This window comes from Neofelis nebulosa, chromosome 8 (genome assembly GCF_028018385.1).
Source record: "Neofelis nebulosa isolate mNeoNeb1 chromosome 8, mNeoNeb1.pri, whole genome shotgun sequence".
NCBI lineage: Eukaryota > Metazoa > Chordata > Mammalia > Carnivora > Felidae > Neofelis > Neofelis nebulosa.
This window is the reverse complement of record NC_080789.1, coordinates 101353418-101371326: the sequence shown is the minus strand read 5'-3', so window position 1 is coordinate 101371326 and position 17909 is coordinate 101353418. Positions and strand designations below refer to the sequence as shown.

The 17909-nt window shown below is 49.5% G+C and overlaps 2 protein-coding genes across 6 annotated transcripts; one reads left to right on the top strand and one right to left on the bottom strand.

Moving 5' to 3' along the window:
- The first annotated feature begins 318 nt into the window (after positions 1-318).
- Positions 319-4735, top strand: LOC131520103 (uncharacterized). 5 transcript variants are annotated; one of them, XM_058743868.1, is made up of 6 exons: positions 319-456; positions 579-754; positions 834-906; positions 1192-1302; positions 1489-1689; positions 4540-4735. In XM_058743868.1, the coding sequence occupies exons 1-6, from the start codon at positions 339-341 to the stop codon at positions 4542-4544; spliced, it is 684 nt and encodes a 227-aa protein (XP_058599851.1). In that variant the 5' UTR covers positions 319-338; the 3' UTR covers positions 4545-4735. The 5 variants fall into 5 exon arrangements, 2 of the variants coding, with proteins under 2 accessions (XP_058599851.1, XP_058599850.1); XM_058743867.1 differs by lacking the exon at positions 4540-4735 and adding an exon at positions 3609-3914; XR_009265927.1 differs by lacking the exon at positions 579-754.
- A 1-nt stretch (position 4736) lies between these two features.
- Positions 4737-10601, bottom strand: MLF2 (myeloid leukemia factor 2). Its single transcript, XM_058743869.1, has 9 exons — positions 10139-10601; positions 9488-9565; positions 9099-9225; positions 8812-8847; positions 7699-7752; positions 7167-7295; positions 6840-6999; positions 5532-5744; positions 4737-5288 (listed from the first exon to the last, which is right to left on the bottom strand). Exons 2-8 carry the CDS (start codon positions 9535-9537, stop codon positions 5557-5559), a joined length of 744 nt encoding a protein of 247 aa, XP_058599852.1. The 5' UTR covers positions 9538-9565; positions 10139-10601; the 3' UTR covers positions 4737-5288; positions 5532-5556.
- Positions 10602-17909: the final 7308 nt, after the last annotated feature.

The following is a 17909-nucleotide window of genomic DNA, read 5'->3' as shown; positions in this document are numbered from 1 at the left end:
GAGAAACAGAGGATCCGAAGCGGGCTCCATGCTGACAGAAGAGAGCCTGATGTGGGACTTGAACCTGTGAGCCACGAGATCATGACCTGAGCCACATGAGCCAAAGTCTGATGCTTAACCGACTGAGCCACACAGGTGCCCCTAATACAAAAGTTTTTAAAAATTACCAAGGAACTATTTAAAGGAACCCCATGGTGACACATTCTGTACAACCCATTAGTATCCTTTGTGTCAATCCGGATTTTGAGCCCTGGCTCTTGCAGTGCTGCTAGCTAGCTAACTGCGTGGTCAACAGTCACCTCTGTTTCTTAAGCAGTGACATAGGAGCTGGGGTTTGGATGACATCTGTAATTGTTGCTAAGCTGTGTGGAATCCTCTCCAACCTCAAGATTCCGCTTCAGGAGGTCCGGGGTGGTGATGCCCATCTGCTACCACACTTGGTAACATCCAGAGAAGGTGAGCTGCAAGGTCTCTAACACTAAAAGTGTTATTTATAGCGTATCGTTATTCATAGCATATATTTAGCATATAGCATGTTATTTATAGCATATAGCAAACTGGGGTTTGCTTACATTAAGGTCTATGTGAATTGGGAACCTGCTTCTGCCCTTCCCTGCCATGTTGCCTGTCAGTTGGGAATTTCACACCCGACACACACAAACCCAGGATATCTTCACTAAAGTCACCAGCAGTTTTCCAAGAATCTCTCCATCAAACCATTTCCCACCTCAGTGTGACCTTGACATTTCCTAAGGTATTTCTGCTCCCCCCTTTTTAGAGACTCAAGTCCACCTCTAGGGCCCTATCCCATGCCCCCCTCTCCTATCTTCCAGCTCCATGTGTCCAAATGTCCTAGCTGCGGACACTCGGTTGGCTGCTTGGCTGGCGAACACTTACATCTTGGAGGTAATTCGCCAGAACATGCAAGCCCTCCGGGTGGCAGGTGACAGCAGATGAAGAGGGTGGGAGGGATGCCGAGGGGAACTGGGGGCAGCACCCTATTCCTATGCCAAAGATAATGTCTTCAGGGAAGAAAAAAAATCCAAAAGAGCAGACAAGGGCCAAGGAACTTGGAGTGCTAACTTATCCCAGGGACAGTCAGAGCAGAGCGTGGGGGTGGGGAGGGGGACGCAGACAGGGAGGGCTGAGCCCAGAGGGAGAAGCACCACCTGCTTGTCCTTGTCTCCCTAGAGCTCCCATTTAAGGGTGGACATTGTGGATGGGAAGGCTCAAAGCTGCCAGCGCTCCCTGCCCACCCTCCAAAGCAGCTCTGCCCGCCTTCTGCATCCCAGGCCCCTCCATGTACGTCCCTCACGCCATGCCAGCTCTGTGCCCCCCACAGGCTCTCCTCAGGGATGGAGGCTAGCTGGGAGGCTGCTTGGAGGAACTGATACCCAAGGCCTTCCCTCCCCTTGTCCCCAGTCCCCTGTTTTTTTCTTACCTTTTAGCACCTCCTGTGCCTAACTGTCCCTGTCTTCACCTCCCCAGCTTCCAGTGCAGCCCCACGTGGATCCCACCCCTCTAATTTGAAGACCCCAGTAATGTCTAAGGAGAGAAATAAAGACGACTTTTTTTTTTTAATCCCTATCCCAACTGGAATGGACTGGGAGAAGGAAACCTTGACCCTTGCTGCTCCGTCAGCTGTTGGGAGGCCCCATGCTCAGGACTGGGAGCATCGGGGCAGGGCAGGTATGTGGAGTATTTAAGTGGACTTGGAGTATGTGGGTTGGGAGACCTGAATACTGGGTTATTGTTGTGGATCAACTCCTGGTCCTCTGGGTGACCGGTTTGTGACTTGGGCATTGGATTGCAGAAGAAGGGAGGAAAGGGACATTGGATAAAGGGTGTCAGTAGGACCCGAGGCCCTTTGTTACCATAGGAAGGAAAACATCCCAAACTGCAAGTAGGCCTGGGTCAGAGTGGCCCAAAACATTTGCTTCTACTTGTTGGTCTGGAAAGCTGAGGCCTAGAAAGGGCAGAAGATAATAATTGGGTAGCTGGCACCACAGAGGGCTGGAGGCCAGGATGATGATTTCCACGTTGTGGCTGGGAGTATTTTAGGAGTCCTGAGGATGGGCACAGAGATGAGCATCACCAGAGAGCATCAAAAGAGCAAGACAGAGGAATCAGGGAGAAATCAGTCATTTGTAACCCGTGCACTGTGTCAAATGCTTTCTGCATACTACATCACGGATTTCAGTTCTGCAGGATGGACCCATGTCTCCACTGCCATCAGCAAGCGCCTAGAAAGGCCCATTTTACAAAGTGGGAAACTGATGAGAGATTAAGAATTCTTCCCAGTCATGCTAAGTGGTGGAGCCAGGTCTTACTCATGTCAGGCTGCGTTCATAATTTCACTCCTGTAGATAGCTTAACCTCCAGCCAAATATCAGCCATGAGGAAAATAATGCGTCCAACCATGTCCTCCGGATGCTGGGGCCAAGGGCTGGGGGGATGGCTGTTGTGAATGAGACTGGGCCCAGTTGGAGAGTTGACCAGAAATAAAATGTTGGCTTCCTTCCCGAGGGTTCCTTTCCCATTTCTGCCCCCTGGCCCTCACCCTGCAGTGGCGGACAGGTCAACAAGTGCCAGGGGGCTGGTTCTTGGGCACCTCACTAGGAGAATGTTGCTCACTAACTCCCCACAACAGATCCCTGCTGAGAACCAGTCACGGGTTCTAGGAGTAAGAAGCACTGAGTTGAAGGGTGGTCCTCACCCAAGTGCAGGAAGTAGGGGTGAAAATCAGTCCATGTGTCTGAAAGCCAGTTCCCATATGGGAGAGCTCGTGAAACACTAGGTTGACTCACCTAGATTGAAATCCGGGTAACCCTTGCCCTGCTCCAGCCCCCACTCAGAACCATACCTGTGAGTGTGGGCATTGTGAAATCCAGATTGACCAGGTTGGCCATGAACTGCAGCCTAAGATTTTACAGCTTGCCGGGAACTTCAGGGAAGTGAATAACTTGCCCAAGACCACATGGCTGGGCTGGTGGCAGAGCCGAGGACCCAGCCTCTGGGCATCCCTTACAAGTCTAGGGTTCTTTGTCCTGTGGGCTCCACGGGAGACTCACGAAAGCTGTTCCCACTCCCAGAAGAAGGACATATATGTGTTTGGACAGAGCACAGATTGACACTTGGGACTGACGGCTGTGGACGCTTTGAGTCCCATCATCTACAATTCAGCCACTCAGCCACCCGGGAGATGAATTATCTATACAGGCACCCCTCACCTTTGACAAGTTTACATTAAGCCACTTCACACGTGCAGAAGACCGGTTTGGGCTAACACAAAGAAATACAAAGGGGATTTTTGCTTTTGCCAAACAAAGTGAAAATAGCTTTCGGCAAGCTTTTGGTTTTGCAGCAAGTTGTAGAGGTGCCATATGCCCAGAGCGGCAAGAGGGCGGTCACCACGCTCCTTCCCCCAGAGCTATACTCAGCTTCTCTGCATCAGGCCTAGCTCTGAGCTGTTTGTGAGCATCCGTTTGCTCTGTGCGTCCCTTAGCAAGACGGTTTCAGAAAATTCAACGTTATTTTTTGGGTCTGGGAATGCTCAAACACTTCTCCATAGAAGTTAATAGTAATCGGTTCGCTTTATGCCATTTCAGCTTCCGAAAGCTTTCACAGGAACACTCTATTTTCGGATAGCGGGGGGAGCCTGTACTTGTTTGACTTCTGAGATTCCTGGATTCTTGTGGCCACAGGGTTGGTTCCCTTGGCCCTGATCATGGATCTTCACCAGCCCTATGTAATGAGATTTGGCACGTGTCCTGGAATAGGACGTCAATGCATGATCGTTGCTCTCTACTTCCTCCCTCTGCTCGTTCAGCTACTAGACAGATCCTCTTGAATCTGTTTGTTCACAGAGGACACAGGAAAGATCTTCCCTTCCCTAAGAGGAACCAGAGCCTGGAGTTGTTTTTGTGTGTGTGTGGTGTTTTTTAAGTAAGCTCTACGCCCAACATGGGGCTTAAACTCACAACCCTGAGATTAAGAGTCGCATGCTGTGCTGACTGAGCCAGCCAGGTGCCTGTGCTGTTTTGTTTCTTTGACTTTGATTTACCATAAACTGAGAAGAACCAAAGATTGTTATAAAGAAACCATCACCAGACCCTTACCAGCATTTACTATCATTAAGTAAGTTCCCAAGAACAGAGTGACCCATTTGGCCGAGCCAGGTCAAGCCAAGAGTCAACGTCTTGAGAAATTTGAGCACTTCATGCCCTTCCAGTACTGCTCAGGTTCCAGGTTGGTTTTCTTCTCTGGTCTCCTTCCCTGGGCTCAAATTCTCAACAACTGAGGGTGGAAAGACATTGCTGACTCCAAAGCACCTCCCCCTCGAAGGCCTGTGCCTTCCTGCTCGGTACCACACGTATTCCCACCCACAGTCCAGGGGAGAATCTATGCCCAAGGGACAGGGGGCACCAAATTCCTCAGGCACCTAGGAGATATGCCTTACATTCTCCCTGACATGTGAAGTTACAGTAAAAGCAAGGGAGACAGCAGCCAAGGATGAAACTGCTTGTTTTCACCCATCAGCCTAGCCCAACTGACTTCCGCTGCTGCTGCTCTGGGCTCTGACTGTCCCACTGTTGTTACCGCTGAAGTACTGGACTTGAACTCAAGTTAAGAAGGCCACACGTGGAGACAGAGGGAAGGCAAGAAGGTGACGAGAAGACAGGAGGGTTAAATTTGAACAGGGAAAAGATCAAAAGTAAAGCCAGAATCCTACTTGCTCTTTTTTCCATTCTCCTTTATTCCATAAACACCTAGTTACAAGTTGCACAAATCAAAAAATAAAGGCAGAGAAGGGTGTAGGGAAGGTTTCTGTGATGTGCAGGGAGTGGGAAGGGAGAAAGGGTTGGGAGCCAGTCCTCTCCCTCCACACACAGCCCTGGATAAGGGCTATGGCCTCTGCAGTGGGGGATCTGAGGAGGAGGTGGGCAAAGATCCAGGGCAGCTGAGGGATAGAGGAAGCCCCTAAACCCAGAGCTCACCCCAAAAGCCCCTTCGATGCATGGCGAGGGTAGAAAGGGGAAGGTGAGGAGGCTCAAAGATGGAGCAGCAAAATGAAAAATCAAGTTAGCAGATACAGGAGAAGTGGACTCATCATGGTAGGGGATTAAAGAAGGAAAAAGTAGGTAAAGGGGGCAGTGAAAGGTTCTCCCTGAGACCCCCAGGGAGAGGTGGGGGGCCAGCTTGCCTGTTAATTTAATATTAAATTGGGAGTGGGAGCTGGAGAGGAAAAAGTTATTTGGGGGATGATTTCTCAGCCTCTCAGCCTGTACCTGGAAGGGAAAGAGAGAAGAGCGAGTCAAAAGACAAAACGTAAAGGCCAGGAGTTGGGTTTACTCTCCCATTCCAGTGGCAGCATTCTTCTCTTCACACCAACTAAAACTTACACCATCAAAGGCAGTAATTGCTGGGCACCTGGACTCCTTCTGCCTCATGACAAAGGAATGTGCACAGGTATGTGCCTCAACCCCCCCTCCGTGCTTGACACCTTACAATTCCTCCCCCTCAATACTTACAAGAGAGGCTGAGGGCCTAGGGCCCTCACCAGTCATAGCGGCGGGACTGTCGGGAGGGGGAGTCCTCAGGTCCCTGTATAGCCAGGCGGGGAGGCCCCTCAGCCCTTCGTCCCCCACCCCCTGAAGCCTCATGCCGTCGAAATTCCAGAGGGCGCTGCTGCCGGAATCGGGATGTCTCCCTCCGCCATTCATCGTCAAATGCTGCAGCCTCACCTGAAGAGCACAGAGACCAGACATGACATTTAAATATACAGGCTGGCTTCTGGAAGCAAAGGCAAGCATGAGCCACAGCCTTCTCAGGTGAACAAATAGAGCAAAGGCTGAAACTATGTGTGGGGACATGTTGAGGGACACCAACAATTTCTTTTCTTAGTAGTCTGGGGTTCCATATGGTTCCACGAGCTAATAGCCAACAGCGATTCCAATGTGGAAGCCACCAGCAGGCCTAAGGCAGGACTACTCAAGAAGGAAATCAGGAACGGGGTAATTATGAAGTTAAGGAGCACAGTGCCATGCACACAATAAGTGCTTAATAAATACTTATTGGGGCGCCTGGGTGGCGCAGTCGGTTAAGCGTCCGACTTCAGCCAGGTCACGATCTCGCGGTCCGTGAGTTCGAGCCCCGCGTCAGGCTCTGGGCTGATGGCTCGGAGCCTGGAGCCTGTTTCCGATTCTGTGTCTCCCTCTCTCTCTGTCCCTCCCCCGTTCATGCTCTGTCTCTCTCTGTCCCAAAAATAAATAAATAAACGTTGAAAAAAAAAAAAAAATTTAAAAAAAAAAAAATAATAAAATAAATACTTATTGACTTGAGAAAGAAAAAAACTGATCCCGACAGTTGGCCTCTCCTTGGCGAGGAGACTGCCAGGGCTTGACTTAGCCCCTAAAGCTGACAGGACAGGGCTCAAGTGAGGTCAGAATAGGTGGCCTGGAGCGCCTGGATGGCTCAGTCAGTTAGGTGTCCGACTTTGGTTCGGGTCATGATCTCACAGTTTGTGGGTTTGAGCCCCACGTTGGGCTCTGTGCTGACAGCTGGGAGCCTGGAGCCTGCTTCGGATTCTGTGTCTCCCTCTCTCTCTGCTCTTCCCCCACTCATGCTGTCTTTGTCTCTCAAAAATAAAAACGTTTAAAAAAATTAAAAAAAAAAAAAAAAAAGAATAGGAGGTCTAGGAGGTCCACCCAGAACTTTGCCAAGAAATATCTACAGAGGTAAGGAGAGAAAGCTGGTTGGTGTCTCCTAGCTCGCAGGAACGGGACCAGTGGCTACCAGCCTGGAAGCCAGAAGGGTGATGAGAAGAAAAGAAGGCTCACTCTCATCCAGGTTGATATAATCCTGCCGCTCCTCCTGGTCCCCTGTGCGGTGGTTTCGGGAGCGCTGGAGGATGTGAGCCCGGTCTCGGATGTGATGCCCGATGGACATCTGCTCTAGCCCACTGTCCGAGTCCCGTACGGTCCTGCGAGTCTCCCGGATCTGGGAGGAAGCAGAACACAGCACACAGCTGTCCCTTCCAAAGCCTGGCTACACCAAGCCGGGATAGACAAACCACCCCCAACCCAATCACGAAAAAAGAAGCCAGGGTTTCCGTGCGTGTCATTCAACCCTGCCTTCTCTGGGATATCAGAAGCCCTTCAACTCACCCCGCCTGGTGCCGAGCGCATCTCTGACGTCTCCTGGTAGACCTTGGGGGCACCATCACCCGTATTGGAGTAGGAGATGACAGTGGAGGATGAAAAGGTCTGGCAATTGCCTCCAGCTGTCATGTGTTCCTGTGGAGGAAAACACACAGCAGGACTGAACGGTCCCTCTGGCGAAGGGATCCCACATTTCAGCTGCCTGTTCCTGTCTGTATCTTTCTTACAAAACATGAGAAATGAGAAAACATCAGGACTCATCAGTACCCCCCAAATTCCTCTGAGTCCAACAATAAACAAGAAAGACCTTTAGAGACTGAGCCTTAATCGTATGCTTAATAAGACTACTCCTGCTGCTTCCTAGTTAGGCCACGAGAACAGATAAGGGAACACAATGCTCTCTGGATTCAATGACTTTATCCGGCTTGAGCCTTTCCCTAGCGCACTCTTGCCTGCCCCTGCCTCAGAGGACTCAAGAAGGTGTCGCCAGCCATCACTGAGAACAAGACTGCAAAAGCGTATGGCGCAAGAGCCTCACCATGTTCCCAATCATGTCGTTCATCATCCCAAACATGTCCATGAAGCCACCTGACTGCAGCAAAGAGATGGAAAACAGAGTCAGGAAAGCAAAGTCAGTGCTCAGATTATCTTGTTTAGGCACCCACTAGACACATGGCTACACATTCCCTTTCTCCTCTTCCCTCACACGGAGCAACAGCTCTGTCTCTTCATTAGCATGGCCAGTACATGGAATGTTCCTCTCTGTTTCCCTTCCCACATACTGCTACCTTCCTCCTCAGTCTCTATGGCTGCTCTGATCCCATCTTCTTTCTCCTGACTGCCTTATTTCCTCCTATCTTTAAGAAGCACACCCAAGTTGGGGCGCCTGGGTGGCTCAGTCGGTTAAGCGGCCGACTTCGGCTCAGGTCACGATCTCGTGGTCCGTGAGTTCGAGCCCCGCGTCGGGCTCTGTGCTGACAGCTCAGAGCCTGGAGCCTGTTTCAGATTCTGTGTCTCTCTCTCTCTCTGCCCCTCCCCTGTTCATGCTCTGTCTCTCTCTGTCTCAAAAATAAATAAACGTTAAAAAAAAAAAAAAAGAAGAAGCACACCCAAGTAAATGAATTATAACCTACAAAAAAAGGGATGGGCATGAAATAGTAAAAAACAAAAAAAAAACTCTAAAAAGCCATCTCTTGCTGGCCCTTCAACTGCGTCTCAATCCTCAGGAAGACAAACTTTGCTAGGCAATCACATTTCCCTAATAGGTATTGCTCCTAGAATGCAGGGGTCAGTAAGTGAACATCTTTAACCCACAGGACTCAGAGCACACAACAGGACCAGAGCTTTGTGAACACTATAAAAAGATTGTAGGGGCGCCTGGGTGGCTCAGTCAGTTAAGTGACAGAACTCTTGACTTCGGCTCAGGTCATGACCTCACACTTTGTGAGATGGAACCCCGGAGTCGGGCTCTGCACTGACAGCACGGAGCCTGCTTGGGATTCATCCTCTCTCTCTCTCAAAATAAATAAATCAACTTTAAAAAGATTCTAGGGTTACCCATAAAGCTATTCCAGAGAGCCACATTTGTAAATAATATCTAAGGGCCTAGAATGTGTCTGAGATGGAAGGACGCAAAGATGTTAGGACTCACCATTCCCAGCATCCCAAAGGGGGAAACAGTCCCAGCCTGCAGGAAAACACAAAGAACAAATTAGAGACCACATCCTATTCATTACAATCCCAAGCCCATGGGTCCAGCTTTTTTTCTATCCTCCTCTCAAAAGGGGATCACAAAACCCTTTTGGCAGATCCTTTCCCCCACTCCTAAAAAAAGATCATTCCACTTGCTAAGCTGGCTAAAGCACAAGAAAGATCAAGGACTTTATTAACCACCCTCCAGGCTTCCTTTGGGTCTCAGGTATGTTGCAGCACCATTACCTGCATCCTACGGCTGGCAGGCCTGGTCCCTGGCATGTTGCCATCTGTGATGCTGAGGAAGGGGCTATATCCAAAGCCACCTGACAACATTCGGTTCATATGCTGACGGTGAATAGCAAAGGGGTCCCTGTGGAGTGAGTATACAGTGTGGATGGCAGAAGGGCCAAACAGTCAACACCCACTCCCCACCTCCCCCAGCAAAAAAGAAAAGTCATGGGGAAACAGTGGCACAGACGCCTATTTCCTCTCCATGTCTGAGCTAGAGTTGAGTATCCAGCTGGTTCCAGCCAATGCCAGCAATGGGAACCCAGATGTCTGTCTGAATCACTTAGAGACCTGAATTGGAGTAGGATGAGCGCCCTAGAACACAAGGGGGAGGGAATACTCACATCAGGAACATAGGATCCTCGGGCTCCACGTCCCTCATAAAACGGAACATCCTGATTTTAGCTCCAGGGGGCTCCACGCTGTAAAGATGTGGAGGTTCAGATACTCGGAGGTAGCCAGGTTTTTTGCACACCTGGCTCAGTGAAGGGACTCAGGACACTATCCCTTCCAAATGCTGTAACTGAACCCCCTAAACTCCAGTGAGACCCTTCTCCAGGTGGTGGTCGACACCACCCTCACGGGAGAGAAGAGCTCTTCAAACCTCTCAAGGAGGGCCGTGGAAAATTTTTCCAAGCCTCGCAGTCTTCTGCCTCCCCCCACTCACAGCCATCCTCTTCCAAGAGCCCTGGCCAGAAGCATAGCCCCCTCCCCCGACGCCACTGTTCCAGATGCGAATCCCGAGGGCTGGCCCTCGCCCCAGCAATGACCCCAGCCACTTGGCCCCCTTCTCACCCCGAGCCGCCTCCAGGCCTCCCCCAGACCGGCCTCACTATCCCCACCGCGCCTGTCTGCCGCTCCCCCGGCCCGCGCCTCACCGCCGGGCGAGCCGGAGCGGTAGGCCTGGCCCTCTCCCCTCCCCGCATCCCAGACCCTGCAGCCCCGCGGGCCCGCTCCCGCCCTGGCCCCGGCTGCCCGCTCTGCTCGAGCCTCACCGGTCCCCGATTCGGGCTCAGCGGCCCATCCGGCCGGTCTCGCCTCTCGGTGCGCTGCAGAATCGGGGGTTGCGGCCCGGGACGCGGGATTGGTCCGGGCTGGTGCTCCTCGGCCTCCCGCGCCGCCTCCTCCCAAGGCTGCCACCTCCGTACCCCCCCTCGGCCCACGGAGCCCGAACCGCGGCCAGGCCCGGACGGAAGTGACGTCACGATGGGACAGCCCGCCCCGGGGCCGGGCCCGCGGAGCTCCGCCCACTGGCGGGCGAGGGGAGTGGGCTGGGGCCGGCTTCCCGGGCGGCGGAGCTTGCGGCCGCGGGGTCTTCCGGGGACCAGGGGAGGGGAGGCCTCATCGCTAACCTGGATTTGGGCTCTGTGGACTGGAAAAGGCTCCCTGCGAGGGTGTGGGGGAGGAGCAGAGGCTCCCCTTCCTCGGGAGGGACGGGGCGGGGGAGGGCGGTGCGGCACGTTCCCTCAGGGGAAGGAAGAGACCGTGGGGCAGATTCCCATGGGGAGGAGGGGCGGGCTCCCTGTGGGCGACTGGGTGGGGCGGATCCTGGGGGGAACATTAAGCAGATTTTTCTACCCGAGCGGCGTTCAGCCCAAGAGGGAGGAAGGGCGGCCGTTCTGCGGGGGAGGCGCTAGGGCCAGTCCCGTCGGGAGGAGGCGCGTTCCAAGCAGGGGCGGGGTCCTCGGAGTGACGTACAGGAGGAGGTGACAGTTCTGCCCCTGTCTAGCTCTGGCTTCGAGAACTCCGGCGGGTCCAAAGAGAATCCAGGTTGGGAGGGCTGGCCGCCAGATGGCGCTCTTCGGCCAGGCTGGAACTACAGCCCTTTGGGAACTGGCGTTGGCGAGGCTCCTGGACCCCTCAGTTACCCTGTGTGAAGGGTAGGTCTGGGCAAAGGTTGTAGTTCTGAAATCATTTAGTTTAGTGCCAGTCTCTCCCCTTTCTTTTTCTCCGACTGCTGTGTCCTCAAGAGCTCCGAGTCCTGCACTGATCTTTCTTGCCTTTAGGCAGGTAGGTTGGTAGGTCAAGGGTCTAAAGTTTGGGGGAAGAAGGGGTGGAGTGCTCCATTAACCAGGATCACCCAGGGGTGGAGCTGAAATCAGACCCAGAAGACCCAACTCCAAGGCCAAAGACTGAAACTTTGACATACTAAATGTCTTGCATAAAATCTGGCCCCACTGGAGAGAAGGGCCCTCCCCCTGGGTGTCAGGGGAATTTGGACTGTCTAGGGAGGGACTTTAAACCAGACTCTTCCAAACTCTAGCTCTCCCTGGTTCTTTACTCTGGCTGCTAGCCATATTAGTGCTGTGTGGAGGCTGACAACGTGAAACACTTGTTCCCAATATGTACTTCACTAGGGGTGAAGGAGGAGGGGGTTCCTGGTGGCTCAGAAAAAGGTACTGGGAGCAGGGCTTCTCAGGTTTTTTTGGACTTGATCATTTTTTTTTTTAATTTATTTTTTGAGAGAGAGAGAGAGAGAGAGAGAGAGCGAGCAGGGGAGGGGCAGACAGAGAGGGAGACACTGAATCTGAAGCAGGCTCCAGGCTCCCAGCTGTCAGCACAGAGTCTGATGTGGGGCTTGCACTCACAAACCATGAGATCATGACCTGAGCTGAAGTCGGCCGCTTAACCGACTGAGCCACCCAGGTGCCCCTGGACTTGATCATTATTAAAGAGGGAAAAACAATAGTGGAGACAGAGGGGGACAGATAATTTAGAAGCTGGCAGACTGGCAAAACCAAAGAAAGACAAAGACAGCATAAAAGAAAATTTGTTTTTCATTGATATTTCTGGGGAAGAGACTTAGTCACATCTTTGAAGTTTATTCTCTAGATTATTTCTGGACATCCCACTCTGCAACTGCCCCTTTTCCTCTTGCCCCAAAGGCAGTTTGGCATGTGATCAGTTATTCTCTCAGTGAGCATTCTGTGGCCCAGACTTATAAGTGTGGTCCCTCACCTTCCAGCCTCTCCCTTCTCATCCCATTATGTCCAACTTTCACAGAATTGGATAGGAGATCTGGCCTCCTCTTTTTTTCTTTTTCCACTACTTGTTATTGTCTACCTACTGCTTTTTAGGTGTGTAGAAAACTTTCTCTTCTTTCTTCCAAAACAAGAATCTGATGTCCGTCATTTTTACCTTTGTCTGATTTTAAATCAGTGTATTACCTCTCCTAAGAGTATTTACAGATTACAACTTAGCTTCTGTGAGACAAAGCTCCAAACCTGGGCTTTGTCTGAAGTTAAAAAGAAATTATTGAATATGTGGGGATGAAAACGGAAGCGCAAGAGCTCGTTTTCAGAGTCCCCAGAGACATACTTCATAGGCAGCCATCTACCCCAGAAATTGAAGGAATGTAATTTTATAAGTAACCTTTATGTCCCCCACAACCAGAGTTCCTGTCTCCCTTCTCCCTTGCCTTCCCTTCCCTTTCCTGTCCCTCCCTTTCCCTCCCTCTCTTTCTCTTTCCTTCTTCCCTCCCTCACACCTTCCCTCTCTCCCTCCTTTCCTTCCTTCCTTCCTCCTTTCCTTCCTTCCTTCCTTCCTTCCTTCCTTCCTTCCTTCCTTCCCTCCTTCCCTTTCCTTCCATCTCTGTCCAATGAACTCTGATGAACAGAAATTCTTCAGTCACTGGATTGTCTTCTATATGACAAGATGTAGGAGGGGTGTGGACCCTGCCAGGAGTGAGGCTTAACACAAGGAGGATAGGATTTGGGGAAGGAAGAGAAACAATGTGGTTCTCACATTCCCTGCTCTATCTGATGGAGTCAAAGTCAGGAAGTCCTTGTGAGAGTAGAGCTGGGCCAGAAAAGGAGCCCCCATTGGGTTGTGAGGTCATGCATTTGGGGCAATCCCAGGACAGTTGGATATTAAGACAGAATGAGGATGGGGCAATGATGTCCGAGTCAGGGGAGGCTGGATTTCCTGCCTGAGCCAAAGCGAATGGGTGTGATTGAGTGTAGGTGTGTATGTATAGGCACATATGTATTGGGGAAGCAAGAAAAACCCTGAAAATTAGTGCTAAGGTGCCCTAGGTAGAGTAAGCTGTACTGTGAACACCAGGTCAGGGTAAGATTAAAAAGTGACTCAGGAGCATGTTTCTTAAGTCAACTTTTCAGTTTGTTTTCATATCCGTATCTACTCAGCAAATATTTATTAAATGTCTACTATGTGTCAGGGAATATTCCTGGCTCTGGAGATACAGTAGTGAGAGAAAAATAAAGCAAGGTAGACGAGGGATAGAGGAATAGGCAAGTAGCTGGGAAGTGGTGGTTGCTTTTTAGGGTGACTAGGGAAGTTCCCCCTGATGAGATGACATTTAAGCAGAGACCTAACAAGCTCAGGAATAGATGAGGTGAGTGCAGTCTGGGCAGAGGAAATCATAAGAGCAAAGGCCCCGAGGCAGAAGAATGCTTAGTGTGTTCAAGGGACCACAAAGAAGGCAATGTGCCTAGACTGAGGAAGAGCACTATTGGATATGAGAAGATAGGAAGATAGGAAGAGCAGTAGTAAGAGACAAGGTCACAGAGAAAGAAGGAAGCCAGATAATGTGGGATTTTGTAAGACCTACAAAAGGATCACTTTGACTACTGTATGGAGAATAGACTATTGGAAGACAAATCGTCCCTGTTGGGGGACAAATAGTCCCTTTCTGGAGAAACAGACCTATTAGCATGCTGTTGCCATAATCCAGGTGAGATCTGCCGGTACCTTAGAGTAGATCAGAAACAGTGGAGGAGGAGGAGTGGTCAGATTTTATATATATGTATATATGTACACATATATACATATATATAATTTTTTTAATATTTATTTTTGTGAAGAGTCAAGAATAACTCCAAAGTTTCTTGACCTGGGTGCCTGAATGAGAAAGAAATGACCATTCTGCTTTCCCCATTGTACTGAGAACTTACAAGTACTGGTCTGAGAATATATTGAAATTGTGTCTGGCTGTAAGATTCTGACCATGTGGCTGGCTACACAGGATAACTGATCCAGATAGTCTTACCTTTAGCAGCTGACTACCTTAAAGTAGAAGGAGATGTAGACAACAGAAATAAGGGAATTCCAGGGGTGCCTGGGTGGCTCAGTCAGCTTAGGTCATGATCTCACAGTTCATGAGTTGGAGCCCCGCGTCGGGCTCTGTGCTGACAACTCAGAGCCTGGAGCCTGCTTTGGATTCTGTGTCTCCCTCTCTCTCTGCCCCTCACCTGCTTACGCTTGGTCTCTCTCTCTCTCTCTCTCTCAAAAAATAAATAAATAAATAAATAAATAAATAAATAAATATTAAAAAAATAAAAATAAATAAGTGAATTCTATATGCAGTTTGACCACAGGTATTAGTTGTTAGACCATCTTGAGTAGATATGGTAATGTGAATAATCAGCATTAGAATTTGAGGTTTTAAGTCTTAAGAACTTCCTATCGTCTAATCTTTTCAAGAAGACATTCTGAAGGAGGCAGAAGGCCTTGTGATTAACATAGACATAAGGATTGGAGTTTGTGCTACCTGTGCGGTAGCTCCTGTCAATATTTGCTGAACTCTTACTATGTGCCAGGCATGGTGCTAGGTGCTGGGAATAAAAAAACAAGGAAGACATGGTCTCTGCCCAAGAAGTTTCACAGCTTAGCAAGGGTAGGCAGCATGGATTTGATTATAATCCTGTGATGAAGGCTGCAAGAGAAAAGTGTATATTAAAAGTGCAAAAGTGGTTCAGAAGAAGGAGTCAGTGACCTGGGGACTGGGGTAGGGAATCCAGGAGAGTACTCCAGGCAGGATATGCGATCAGTGCAAAAGTACGCTTGCTCCATTTGGGAAGAACTGTAAGGAGGAAAACATTGAATGAAGCAAAACTTTTGAGGGAACAGTGTTGAGAGATAAGAGTACATAGGTTTAAAGGGACTAGAACTTGAAGGGCCCTGTTTGCTTCTGGACCTCATCCTATAGGTGTGGGGAAGCTATCAAGAGGTTTTATGTAGGGAAATGACAACAGTCCATTTGTATTTTAGGTAGAAAGTCAGTTTGTGCATTTCAGGAAATATTTTTAAGCTTCTCCAATATGCCAGGTAGGGAGGTCAGTGCTGGAGATACAAACATTCTTAGATCATGGTTGAAAACCCTAGTGAATTAAGCTTAAAGTCAACAAGTGTGAGACAGGACTGAGTTTGGAGAGAGGGGAGTCACTTAAGGAATCTTTAGAAAGTGAAATGTGGGAGTCCTGGGGAGGGAAAGAAAAGGTGGTCTTGGATGACTCTGCGGCAGGAATGAACTGGTGAAGGACAGTACCTTTAACTGAACTAGAAAACAAGGGAATTTCACCTGGATCATGTCAGGTTTGAAGAGCTCCAGAGGATCCAAGAATTGATGAACAGAAGGGAAGGAGTCCCAGTGTTAGAGAGAGGGGTTTGAGAGTCATCCATATTTGAGGTCTGTGCTGGCAGTGGGGCTTAAAACCAGGGAAATACATGTGGAATCGCTAAGGGAGGCTGAGTCACAGGCAAGTGTTCGGGCAACACTGTCATTCATTGCCTTCTCCTGGTTACTGAGTCCTCCCTCTGCACAAAATGAGTCTCTAGCTGTCATGCCTGGTAACATTTTCCTGTAGCTTTTTCATTTTTACTTTCTGTCCTCTGCCTCAGCCACATGGTGTGTTAAATTTGTGAAACTGTGGAAACCCTGAGCGGACGTGCACCTACGGTAAAGTATACAACAACAATGGCCCATGTGACTTTCAACACAGCAGCCAGAGTTGCTCTGGACATTCTGTTGATTTCAGTTCAGGTCAGGATCCCGGGGCCCAGGAAGCCTGCTTAAGATTCTCTCTCTCCCCCTCTGCTCCTTTGCCCTGCTTGCATTCGCTCTCAAATTAAAATAAAATAAAATAAAATAATAATAATAATAATAAATTAATTTTTAAAAAATGTAGTTCCTCAGTTGCACTAGCCACATTTCAAGTGTTCAATAACCACACGTGGCTAGTGGCCACTGCATTGGAAAGTGCAGATATAGAACATTTCCATCATCACAGAAAATCTTATTGGACAGAGCCAGAAAGCACCTATAAATGTTCCTTCTGGACTTTTCAGAGGGTCTGTGAAGCCTTTTTGAAAAGAGTGCACATGGAGAGAAATTAAAGGAGGGCAGTAGAGGGTCGGGCAGTGGCAAACTATGCTTGGTCTAAAAGTGAAGGAGGTCAGGAAGAGGGCATGGAGAATTAAAGAAGCCAATCAAAAAATCTGGAGGAGGGACGCCTGGGTGGCGCAGTCGGTTAAACGTCCGACTTCAGCCAGGTCACGATCTCGCCGTCTGTGAGTTCGAGCCCCGCGTCGGGCTCTGGGCTGATGGCTCAGAGCCTGGAGCCTGTTTCCAATTCTGTGTGTCTCCCTCTCTCTCTGCCCCTTCCCCGTTCATGCTCTGTCTCTCTCTGTCCCAAAAATAAATAAAAAACGTTGAAAAAAAAAATTAAAAAAAAAAAAATCTGGAGGAGACGTAGGATGGTAAAACCAATTCTTTTTGCTGGAGAGAAGGTTCATGGGGAAGTAAGAAAGCCCACAACTTTTGGTTGTGACGATGATAGCATAAAAAGACAGTGACCACCAGGACATCAGTAGTTAGAAAATCCCAAGTCAGAGAGAGAGGCAAGTCAGTGTCCTGGGAGTGGGTTGTGTGTTTCCTGGGCCTGCTCAAAGAAGAAGGTAGAGAAGGCTCAGAGAATGGGTCCGAAATGATGTGTCAGGGCTTGGAATTCAATGATTTATTGAGCTCTTCCTCTGTGGTGCCTCCAGTCGTGCTAGGTCTAGCGCACAGGGATGGGGGAGACCATCAGTAAGGGTGGAGGAACCAACAGAGGCTGTTTGGAGTTGGGAACAATGTATAAGGATTTGGAAAACCGGGAGAGATCTGGGAGGCATTTTGGAAAAGTGTACTGATAGAGGGGACCATGTGCTGTCTGGTTTGCCTGGTAGATAGAGTGCTGGACACATGTCCCTTTTCAGGTTGCCCTTGAAATCTCCCCATCTGTTCCTTGAGGGCAGGGACCATTTTTCAGCTTTTGTGTCTCCATCACAGAGCGTGGTGGCTGACACCAAGGAAGAGCTCAATAAAAATTTGTTGAAATGCAAGGGTTCAGGCTTCATAAAGGGGGCAAAAAGAAAACTTGGAATTTAAAAAGTTTACCTCTACTTAAAAGTGCATAGAACATGATGATGGATACAACTGGACGGGTAGTGTTCATGATGGATGTGCCTTACTGTTGTGAGGAGGCTTTCTTTTTTTTTCTTTTCTTTTTTAAAATTTTTAAAACATATTTTATTTATTTTTGATAGAGAGAGACAGAGCACAAGTGGGGGAGGGGCAGAGAGAGAAGGAGACCCAGAATCCGAAGCAGTTTCCAGGCTCCGAGCTGTCAGCACAGAGTCTGATGCGGGGCTCAAACTCACAAATTGCGAGATCATGACCTGAGTCGAAGTCGGACGCTCAACCGACTGAGCTACCCAGGCGCCCCTCTTTTCTTTTTTAAAAATGTTTATTTATTTTTGATGGACAGAGAGAGAGAATGAGAGAGCATGGTGCGCACACATGAGCAGGGGAGAGGCAGGATCTGAAGCCGGCTCTGCGCTGTCAGCACAGAGTTGGACACAGGGCTCGAACCCACGGAATTGTGACATCATGACCTGAGCTGAAATCAAGAGTCAGATGCTTAACCGATTGAGCCACGGGGCACACTGTGAAGAGGATTTCTTAAGGAACATTCCTGTAGGCAATGA

Excerpts from the sequence above, each read along its gene's own strand:
- LOC131520103 (XM_058743867.1), top strand. The coding sequence starts at position 339 with ATGACATCTGTAATTGTTGCTAAGCTGTGTGGAATCCTCTCCAACCTC. Across the intron at positions 755-833 it reads TGACCTTGACATTTCCTAAG|CTCCATGTGTCCAAATGTCC; the intron begins GTATTTCTGCTC and ends CCTATCTTCCAG. Across the intron at positions 907-1,191 it reads CGAACACTTACATCTTGGAG|AGCTCCCATTTAAGGGTGGA; the intron begins GTAATTCGCCAG and ends TTGTCTCCCTAG.
- MLF2 (XM_058743869.1), bottom strand. The coding sequence starts at position 9,537 with ATGTTCCGTTTTATGAGGGACGTGGAGCCCGAGGATCCTATGTTCCTG. Across the intron at positions 9,226-9,487 it reads GAGGATCCTATGTTCCTGAT|GGACCCCTTTGCTATTCACC; the intron begins GTGAGTATTCCC and ends CTCACTCCACAG. Across the intron at positions 5,745-6,839 it reads TTATATCAACCTGGATGAGA|GTGAGGCTGCAGCATTTGAC; the intron begins GTGAGCCTTCTT and ends TGTGCTCTTCAG.